Source organism: Oryx dammah, unplaced genomic scaffold, assembly GCF_014754425.2.
Source record: "Oryx dammah isolate SB20612 unplaced genomic scaffold, SCBI_Odam_1.1 HiC_scaffold_26, whole genome shotgun sequence".
Taxonomy (NCBI): Eukaryota; Metazoa; Chordata; class Mammalia; order Artiodactyla; family Bovidae; genus Oryx; species Oryx dammah.
The window spans coordinates 90,693,631-90,705,116 of NW_024070210.1; the positions used below are offsets into that span (position 1 = coordinate 90,693,631).

The window sequence follows — 11,486 nt, forward strand, 5'->3', positions numbered from 1 at the left end:
TAACACATTTAGATCAGGGGCAGAAGAAAGTGGGTTTTGAGGTGGACAATACAACCTCCTGGAGTCAATGAAAGAACAAGAGCCCTGGGGCACTTGTTGCTTTACAGAGGATGTGCTCTGTTGCAGGGATCCTCAGCCTACTGGGGTGAGGGAGTCCTCAGAGGACGCTGCTGCAGGGAGAGACAGAGAGGACAGCTCTGCCTCCACTCTCCGCAAGAAATGAGCAGCGTTTCTCTGCTCTCCCCCTTTCATTTCCGTCTCCATCCCAGCCCCTCTAATTTCCCAGCGGTGCCAGCGCGCCCTCTAGTGTTATTAGAGCAATCAAGCATCTGGACTTAAATTTTTTCCTGGACTTCTGAAACTTTTTAAATCAATGAAACATAGTCTTAAAAGTAGACTTTTTATCATAGAGCACATGCGGGCTTTAGAAATGTCAGTGTGGTAAGGATAGCATCTTAAAATCAACAAGATGGTATCGCGTGCTATAGTAAGCATGAGGTTTGGGGTGAGTCACTGAGAAAACCCTAAGTAATAAATTCTCATCTTGTTTCTGGAATTTTGAAAATTTGAGCAGGTAAAAATAATCTTAGAGTTGCTCAAATTGACTAGGAAATATGAGGTCAAATTTTATATCATGTAAAACAAGTTTATATTACATATCTAGGTCATGCAAAGGCTGTGTTTTCTTTGGTTAACTTTGGCTACATTTTATGGGGTTTAGATCAGTTCTCTTGGTGCAAAAGAGACTGATGAAAGCAAAACAAACAAAAATCAGGTCTAGTCCCAAATAATGGCTTTAACTCTCCTGGAAGTATATTGTAATGACAGCCAAATTCAACCTCTTTTTTTTTTTTTTTTCCCCTTTTCTCTCTCCTGAACTCTGTGGAAACTATTTTCCTACCATATGTTTTTTTCCTCCACTTATCCTGATTTCTGGATGATTGCAAGATAAGTAAATTACTTAATAATGTTTCAAAACATATTTATGTAGAATTATTAGGTAAAAGCTTATGAGAAGCTTGTTTCTGGGAAGAACATCATTGTTGTGGCATCCCTCAGATGTTTATTATACCAAAAGAGCCTTGGAAACAAGCTGGGAATTTTAGCATCTAATTAGCTATTAAAATAACAGTATTTGCTGAAAGGCTACATTTGAATTTTAGATTTAAAAAATTACTTTAGAGGCCAGTTCACAATCTATATCTATGTCTATCTGTCTATCTATAGATTTCAAATGAAAAAGTATTCTCTTTAAAAAATAAATGTGAAAGTGATGTTACTAAAACCACTTGTACTCATCTAAGATTTAAAATGCATGTTTCCCTTTTAGATGAACTGTGATACAAATCCCTTGGAAGCTGGACTGGAATCTTTTGTGAAACTAAATAAGGTATGTTTACATTCCAAAGTGTACTTGAAATAAATCTTAAAATTATGCTGTTTCATGACAGAGCCATGCTTTAAAATTTAACCAAGTGTGACTTTAGGGCAAATGAGTTGAACATAAATAGTAAGCATTACTTAAGTGCTTCATGTTAAGCTTTGTCAAAATTTTATCAGCTCAAATGATTCTAATGTGCCTGTTGATGCAAGAATCCATCAACGTTGAGGACCAAACCTAAATTCTAAGATAAAAATCAGTAAGGATAAGATGTCAGCAGGCAGTCTTGTAAATCCTGGTGACTTGTGAAGTCACAATTAGCTGATGAGACATCCTGCATTAATTGACTCTTCCTGGGTGCTCAACAGCATGAAGCAGCCTCACCCAGCAGATCTGTCCATCTGCTTATTGAGCATCTTGGTATGCAACATCTGCATATAAGCAACTGACACATTTCAAATATGTTCAGCATAAGAGTTATTACTGAGAAGCCAATACAGGCCCAGAGAGTCATAACTGATATTGACATTCTAAAGGGAACACCTGCCTCAGTGGTTCCCAAACAGATAGCATCAGTGTCATTTGGGCGCTTGCTAGAAATACAAGTCCTTAGTTCTCCACTAAATGAGGAACTGACTCAAACCTCAAACCTACTAAATGAGAATCCCTAGGGTCAGGCCAAGTGCTCTGTGTTTTAACAAGCTTCAGGGGATTCCGATGCACCTACAGTCTGAGATGCACCAGCGTGTACAATCATTATGGCAAAGTGTATTATGAGACAAGTTTATTACAGTCTAGCTCACCTATTGCAAATCCTACAAATATAAACCAGGTTATCCCATTATGGACTAAGTGATTATGTCCCTCCAAAATCCATATGCTGAAGTCCTAACCCCCACGTGGTGCTATTTGGAGGTGGGGTCTTTGGGAGGTCATTAGGGTTAGGTGACATCATGCTTGGGGTCCCCACATTGGGGTCAATGTTCTTATGAGAAGAAGGAGAGAGATCAGAGCTTGCTGTCTGCCATGTGAGGATGTAGTAAGATCGTGGCTGTCTGCCAGCCAGGAAGACGAACCTCACGGGGAACAAAACTGGCCCTGGATCTTGGACTCACCAGTCTCCAGAACAGTGAGAAGTTCGTTCCTGTGGTTGTTTAAGCCATTCCATCTGTGCTAGTTTGCTATAGCAGCTTGAGCTGATTCAGATACTTATTAAGCAGTGTCTTAGTTACTATACGAGCACTTAGTGGAGGTACAGTTAGTGGTAATATTGAAGGATAAGGACAGCAGCTGTTTTTGCTTAGGATATTTGTTAGAATTCCAAAATTCCTGTCCTGTGCTGCTTTAGGTGTTAATCAGCTAAAGGAAAAGCTGTTTTCATATTCCATGGAAATATGTGAACACATGAATATGAATCAGGCTAAGGAAACTTTTTTAATGCCTCGAATCAGTTCCAAATTCTAAGCTAAGCTATTAACATAAACATGTATATTTATGGCATTAGATTTTAGGGAAAAGAACCTCTTAAAGGGTTTTAAAGGGAGTATCTTTCTGTACATTTTCCCCATGACTTTTGTTTTTACGATGTACCATCTGCCTCCAGACCAGAGAAAGCAGGTGCTTGGAGTTCGGGCAGACCCTGGCAGCAGATTGCTCCTTCTGCTAACATAAGTCTTGGTTTAGTCGTGTAAAACTAAGGATCAAAATGGCCTGGCTCCTGAAAGCACTAAGCTTCTGTTGTTGGTTACCAGTAGGTAAATAGATAACTGACTTCTTTGCTTCAGTGTTTGGGTATTATTGTTTATTTGATTTTTAAAACTCCCTTCATGATTTATAAGCAGATGTGGTATGACTTGCGTGCTTATTAGTTCCTTTAAATTAGTTCAGTAACCAAATCTCAGCTTAGAACTAAGTTAGTTGTTTCATAGATAGTGACTTTGATTTATGTTATTTTTATGATTTCTGAATTGTTTGTTCTCATTCGGGTGTCATAAAGTTAATTTCTAATGCTTTCACTGGGGGAAGGTCCAAAGCACAAGGACCGGGACCTAATTAAGCCGGTGCTTTTCAGTTGCATAACTCAGGTGGTTAGAGGGCTTCAGCCTAACCATAGCAATGCTTGCTAATTTCCAAGACAGGTGAAGAGGTTGCATCAGCTTTGTTTCGAACTTGTTTGGTGGTTTCACAACAATTTTATCTTGGTTCCGTAGCAGTCTCTAGTGCAAAACAGGTTCCTGAAAAACTTACTTATATTACAAACTGAACCGTGTCACTTGATAAGTTGACTCCTGTGCCAGGCTGTTACCCAGCCTGGTTTCATACCTTTTAAAGAATAATATAATGCAAGTCCACATTGGCTTGGAGAAACTGATGTTATATGAAAACCAAAGCAGCAAACAGAGAACACTTGTATTTAAAACAAAACCAACCCCCTAGATCCTGGCATTCTCCAATTATTATAAATCATTTCTTTCTTTTTTTTACCCTTCAAAGCAAATATGTAGACTTCCCTGCTTGGCCCTTCTGTGTCTGCACAATGACTGTATATGCCGTAATGTGAAGACAGATACAGAGATGCAGGCTGGGTCAGAGCTAGGAGGACACCCACACCTCTTTATCTGAGGATGAGGAAGCTGAAGTACAGGGAATTAACCCAGGTGCTGCGCCGTGTGTTGCCCAGGTTGAACTCTGACCTTGCTGCAGCGAGTGCTTTCCCACCCACCGCATTCTCAGCTAGGTCCTTTCTTGTAACGGGCTTTGTTGTTATTCTGTTGGTAAGTCGTGTCTAGCTCTTTGCTACCCCATGCCAGGCTCCGTGGGGTCCTCCAGGCAAGAGTACTGCAGTGGGTTGCCATTTCCTTCTCCAGGGGATCTTTCCAGACCAGGGATTGAACCCAAGTCTCTTGTGCTGGCAGGCAGATTCTTTACCGCTGAGCCACCAGGGAAAGCTCTATAAAGAGCTTATCAGCCTTGAAAAACTGCCCCCCAATTTTCTGGCAACATGTATCATGAGATTTGCATTGTTACATTTTATCAGCGAGTACCTCCCACAGTCATGTTTTGGTTATAACGAATTTTGTATCTTGTGGTAGGATCAGAATAGCTGCTTTGGCCATTTTAAGAAGGAAGATGGGTGAGTGAGGAGATGAGCCAGCCTCCTTAGGGTGAATTGTGTTCTTATCAAAACTGGTACAAAAGTAGAGAAGAGAAAATTGGAGCACTGAAGAAATCTTAGATCATAAAGATGGCATTTGTCTTCCTTAACTCTTAAAGCTCTCCGAGTCGGTCTCCCAGTGGTGTTGGCTTATGTGAAGCAAATACACCTGTGTGTACACATTCATCCATCTAGTTAACATTTATTAAGTACTATTTACTGAACACTTTGCTAGACCACAGGTCTAAAAATTAAAGAGATGGCTCCTGATGGCTCTTAGATCTCATGAAGCTTGAAATGAGTGGAACTTTAAGAACTAAAGTTGTAGGATGTATTCTTAACCTTGATTCTAAAAATAATTCTCTGTATGAGGTGGGTTGTGCAATAGCACATATCAGATCCATCTTCTGAAGAGATGGGAAGTGCTATGAGACACGTAAGAACTACTGAATGTTTCCTGTGAAGTCTAAAACCCCTTGACCTGAAGCAAGTTATATCATTGTGCTTAATAGTATTATAATTTGTTCCCGAGGAAGTTACTTTCTGGGGAAAAAAGTTAGTGGTTTTTCGTTGTTGTTGGAAATGAAAGAAGTGCATTAATTAAAAGCAAAAGGAAAATCAGCTGCCTTTGGTCAGAATCATAAATGTTCTTGGAATTTTCCTCTTGGAATTACTGAATCTATAAAACCCCAGCCAAGGGCCACAGAGGATCGAATACTAAGGGCGAAGTATTAAGATCAAAAGATTTTTTCCCCTTATAAAATGCCCCCTGCCCTCTATCCCTCTCTTTTCCTGTCTTGAGTTTCTCACCAGTAGAAACAGAATAAAATGTGATATATAATTCAAGAGGGAGGAGATATACGCATGTGCTATGCGGTGCTGAGTTGCTCAGTCATGTCCGACTCTGCACCTCCACAGACTGTAGCCTGCCAGACTCTTGTCCGTGGGGATTCTCCAGGCAAGAATACTGGAGTGGGTTGCCATGCCCTCCTCCAAGATATATGTATTCCTACAACTAATTCACATTCTTGTACAGAAGAAACACAATATTGTAAAGCAATTATCCTCCAATTTAAAAATGTAATATTTATTAATAACAGATGGGAAGACAATATTACTTTTAGAAATTAAAGGGTCTCTCTGAGGAAAAAGGATTTAAAGCATAACCATTCAGTAAGCAAAGCCTAACCTAGATAGCACATTAAAAAGCAAAGACGTTACTTTGCCAACAAAGGTCCGTCTAGTCAAGGCTATGGTTTTTCCAGTGGTCATGTATGGATGTGAGAGTTGGACTGTGAAGAAAACTGAGCACCGAAGAATTGGTACTTTTGAACAGTGGTGTTGGAGAAGACTCTAGAGAGTCCCTTGGACTGCAAGGAGATCCAACCAGTCCATCCTAAAGGAGATCGGTCCTGGGTGTTCACTGGAAGGAATGATGCTGAAGCTGAAACTCCAATACTTTGGCCACTTCATGTGAAGAGTTGACTCATTGGAAAAGACCCTGATGCTGGGAGGGATTGGGAGCAGGAGGAGAAGGGGACGACAGAGGATGAGATGGCTGGATGGCATCACCACCTCGATGCACATGAGTTTAGGTGAACTCCGGAAGTTGGTGATAGACAGAGAGGCCTGGCGTGCTGTGATTCATGGGGTTGCAAAGAGGCGGACACAACTGAGTGACTGAACTGAACTGAACTGAAGTAAGCAAAGTATAACCATTCGGTAAGCAAAGCCTAACCATTCGGTAAGCAAAGCCTAACCATTCAGTGAGCAAAGTGGAACAAAAAGACAGTAAAGAGGCAAAACCCTCACCACCAGGCCTACTACATCCAAGTATTCAATAAATATTAGCATTATTAAAATATCAAACTGGAAATTAATCATTGTTCATGGACAACAAGTTAGAAAGGAACTTCTATTATGTTATAGTGGTAAAAGTACCCAGCTCTGGGGAAATTTTAGGTAAATGATAATAGGATTTGAGGAAGCAGAATATTTTCAGCAACTCTCAGTTTTGACTGCACATCAGAATCATCTGAAATATCATTCCTTTATATCTTACAACCTTTTAAAAAAAAGCCTCAACACTCAGGCTGCATCCCAGATCAATTAAAACAGAAGGTAGAGACTTAGGCAGCAGTATTTTTAAATTTTTTTTAATTCCCCAGGTGATTTCAAGAAAGATTGAGAATGACTGTTTTTAGGCAAGTGACTTTCAACTGTCTAAACATTACTATCTTGGAGAAATTAAAGAAAAGTTATCTGATGCCTTACCCCCAGGGGTTCTCAGTGTGGTTCACAGACCAGCAGCCTCAGTGTGACCTCAGGATTTATTTGAAATTCAAGTTATTGGGCACCATTCCAACTCCCCAAATCAAACTCAGCAATAGTGTCTTTCCATATGATTTTGATGAACACGAAGTCTGAGACCTGCCCAAACCAACTGGATCAACCCTAGGGGTAGGATCTGGTTTCTTGTTTTTGTTATGCAATGAGGACTACACCAAAGCCTTTGACTGTGTGGATCACAACAAACTGTGGAAAATTCTTCAAGAAATGGGAATTCCAGATCACCTTACCTGCCTCCTGAGAAATCTGTATGCAGTTCAAGAAGCAACAGTTAGAACGGGACATGGAATAACAGATTGGTTCCAAATTGGGAAAGGAGTACGTCAAGGCTGTTATTTCTCACTCTGCTTATTTAACTTATATGCAGAGTACATCATGAGAAATGCCAGGCTGGATGAAGCACAAGCTGGAATCAAGATTGCTGGGAGAAATATCAATAACCTCAGATATGCATATGACACCACCCTTAAGGCAGAAAGTGAAGAACTAAAGAGCCTCTTGATGAAAGTGAAAGAGGAGAGTGAAAAAGTTGGCTTAAAGCTCAACATTCAGAAAACTAAGATCATGGTATCTGGTCCCATAACTTAATGGCAAATAGATGGGGAAACAATGAAAACAGTGACAGACTTTATTTTCTTGGGCTCCAAAATCACTGCAGATGGTGACTACAGACATGAAATTAAAAGGCGCTTGCTCCTTGAAAGAAAAGTTATCACCGACCTAGACAGCATAATAAAAAGCAGAGATATTACTTTGCTAACAAAGTCCATCTAGTAAAAGCTATGGGTTTTCCAGTAGATATGTATGGATGTGAGAGTTGGACCATAAAGAAAGCTGAATGCCAAAGAATCGATGCTTTTGAACTGTGTTGTTGGAGAAGACTCTTGAGAGTCCCTTGGACTGCAAGGAGATCCAACCAGTCCATCCTGAAGGAAATCGTTGGAAGGACTAATGCTGAAGCTGAAACTCCAGGACTTTGGCCACCTGATGTGAAGAACTGACTCATTAGAAAAGACCCTGATGCTGCGAAAGATTGAAGGTGGAAGGAGAAGGGGATGACAGAGAATGAGATGGTTGGATGGCATCACCGACTCAATGGACATGAGTTTCAGTAAGCTCCGGGAGTTGGTGATGGACAGAGAAGCCTGGTGTGCCGCAGTCCATGGGGTCGCAAAGAGCTGGACATGACTGAGCGACTGAACTGAACTAAGACTGAGAACTACTGTTTTAGTTCTTTTAACCTCATACCAGCTATGGTCCAGTGAATAAACAGGAATGTGGAAAAACAGCCTGGTCAGATAATTGGCCACCAGTTAATATGTTGCTTAGTTGTGTCCAACTCTTTTGTGACCCCATGGACTGCCTGCTAGGTTCCTCTGTCCTTGGGATTTCCCTGGCAAGTACTAGAGTGGGTTACCATTTCTTTCTCCAGGGGACCTTTCCAACCCACGGATCAAACCCGTGTCTTCTGCATAGCAGAGGGATTCTTTCCCACTGAGCCACCAGGAAGCCCACCAGTTAATAAATTCTGTCCCAAATCTTGTTTTTAACACAATTTTTTTAAGTGTTACCAAATTCTAGCTCTGTGAATTTGGGGAAGCTATTTAACTTCATTTTCCAAGTGAGATTGCTAGTCTGTAAAATAAAGGCTCCCTTTCATGTCTAAAATTCTATGCAGTACCACTGTGCAGAGTGCTTGGATACTCTATGTTATCATAGCAGTCTTGGAGACTGCTATGTTATCTAGATGAGCTGCATGATTATATTATTCTAATTAAGCCATCCTTAGTCTCTTACCCATTTCTGTTGCTGAAAGAAAAAGGAGAGAAAAAGAGAAGAAAGAAAAAAGGAGGTGAAATCAAGTTTGAGATCTAGTTTATCATCCTTGAAACATGTGTCAGAGTATATTAAACTCACACCTATTGAATCATTCAGTTCAGTTCAGTTCAGTCACTCAGTCGTGTCCGACTCTTTGCAACCCCATGAATCACAGCACACCAGGCCTCCCTGTCCAACACCAACTCCCAGAGTTCACTCAAACTCACGTCCATCAAGTCGGTGATGCCATCCAGCCATCTCATCCTCTGCTGTCCCCTTCTCCTCCTGCCCCCAATCCCTCCCAGCATCAGAGTCTTTTCCAATGAGTCAACTCTTCGCATGAGGTGGCCAAAGTACTGGAGTTTCAGCTTTAGCATCAGTCCTTCCAATGAACACCCAGGACTGGTCTCCTTTAGGATGGACTGGTTGGATCTCCTTGCAGTCCAAGGGACTCTCAAGAGTCTTCTCCAACACCACCATTCAAAAGCATCAATTCTTCGGCACTCAGCTTTCTTCACAGTCCAACTCTCACATCCATACATGACCACTGGAAAAACCATAGCCTTGTCCTCATATATATCCAATTTCTGTTATAAAACTCTATTTCCATCCTAAAATCTTAAGTATGCTATTTAACTAATTACTTTCTAATTTGGAAATGTATGGGAACCCTTGGTTAGGAATGAGTTGAAGTAATTCTTTAGATTGCTTTTATTTTAATTATTTTAAGTTTCCTGCATGCATGCAAAGGTGCTTCAGTCATGTCACACTCTTTTTGACTCAATGGACTGTAGCCTACCAGGCTCCTCTGTCTGTGGGATTCTCCAGGCAAGACTACTAGAGTGGGTTGACATATTTAAAATGCACCACTGGATAAGTTTGGATACATGTCTGTACTCATGAAAGCATCACCACTTCAAAGATGGTAAACGCACCCCTCATCCCCGAAGTGTGTTCCTGCCCCTTGATAATCCATACCTCCCAGCCTTCCCTACACTCTACATGACCCCAGGGAACTTTTCATCACTGCAGACTATTTTGCATTTTGCAGAGTTTTATATGAGTCGAATTATACCATATATACTCTTTTGGGTATATGAAGATATAATACACAGCCTGGGAAAAAAATATTGGCAAAGTATGTACCTGACAAGGAGTTGTATCTAGAATGTATGAAGAACTTTCATAATCTTCTGAGCCTAGATTCAGCATAATTGTAGAAGATTAGCTATTACCAAAAAACTGACTGTAAACATCCTTGTAGAAGTATTTGTATGGACTGTGGCTTTCTTTTCTCTCAAGTTAATACCTAGAGGTAGAATGACTGGATAAAATGAAAGGGATATGTCAACTTTATAAGAAACTGTTTTACAAAGTGATGTACCATTTTTTATATTTTATGTTCCCACCAGCAGTATATGAGAGTTCCAGTTTCTCCATATCCTCGTCAAACACTTGCTGTGATCAGCCTGTTTAACTTCAGTTATTCTAAGAGATGTGTAGTGGTATCTTATCATGGTTTTAATTTGTTTCATTAATGACTTGATGCTTAACATCTTTTTTATGCCATTCCTGTCTCTCTTTTCATCAAGCATCTGGTCAAATTTTTACTCATTTTAAACTGGGTTCGTTTTTTCCCTTATTTTTGAGTGTTGAAAGTTCTTCATACATTCTAGGTAAAGTCCTTATCAGGTACCTACTTTGCCAATATTTTTTCCCAGGCTGTGTCTTATATCTTCATTTGTCCAGTAGTGACTTTCAAAAAGAAGTTTTTAATTTTTGAATTTTTAAACTCTGTATCAATTTGTTCCTTTATGGATCATGTTTTCATGTTGTATCTGAGAAATTTTTGCCTAACCCAAAGTCACAAAGATTTTCTGCTATTTTTTTTCTACAGGTTCTATCATCTTTTTACATTTAGATCTGTGATTCAATTTTAGTTAATTTTTCTATCTGATAAATGGTGGAAGTTTATATTTTAGCATATAGATATACAATTGTTTACAGCACCATTTGTTGAAACAGACTATATATTCAAACTACTTTGCCTTTGTACCTTTGTCCAAAAAAATTGTTCGTATAGGTTTGGGTCTGTTTCTGGACTCTATTGTGTTGTATTGATCTATTTATCTTTCTTGATAAGGATACCATACTGTCTTCATTATTGTAGCTTAAATTAGGTTGTGATAGCCCTGAAATTTTGTTGTTATTTTACAGTGTTGTTTTAGCTATTCTAGGTCCCTTGGATTTCCATGAATCAGAAAGCCTGCTGGGACTTTGATTGGAATTGCACCCTGTCTATAGGTCAGTTCAAGCCTTCTATCTCATGATGAGGTCTATCTCTCCATTTATTTAGGTAATCTTTAATTCCAATGATGTTTTGAAGTTGATGGGTCTTGCATATCCTTTTACAGATCTATCCTTAAGTATTTCGTATTTTGATAGCGGGCTTCTCTGGTGGCTCAAGTGGTAAAGAATCCACCTGCAATGAAGGAGTCTCAGGCTCAATTCCTGGGTCAGAAAGATCCCCTGGAGAAGGAAATAGCTACCCACCCCAGTATTCTTGCCTGGAGAATTCCATGGACAGAGGAAACTGGTGGGTTATAGTTCATAGGCTCACAAAGAGTTGATCATGACTGAGTGACTTGTAAATTCTTAACTTCAATTTTCAGTTGTTTATTGCTAGTATGTAGAAAACAACGGGTTTGTATATGATCTCACATTCTGCAATGTTGTTAAACCCACTTAGTAGTTCTAGTACTTTTTTTTTTTAATTTTTATTTT

General features: G+C 39.8%; 1 protein-coding gene across 1 annotated transcript in view; it reads left to right on the forward strand.

Annotated features, from left to right (window-relative positions):
* Positions 1-11,486, forward strand: part of DMGDH (dimethylglycine dehydrogenase) — an 82,513-nt gene that overhangs the window by 42,897 nt on the left and 28,130 nt on the right. Inside the window, exon 14 of the mRNA XM_040225903.1 lies at positions 1,331-1,390. Within this exon, the coding sequence (XP_040081837.1) occupies positions 1,331-1,390 (60 nt within the window). The remainder of the gene's footprint in view (positions 1-1,330; positions 1,391-11,486) is intronic.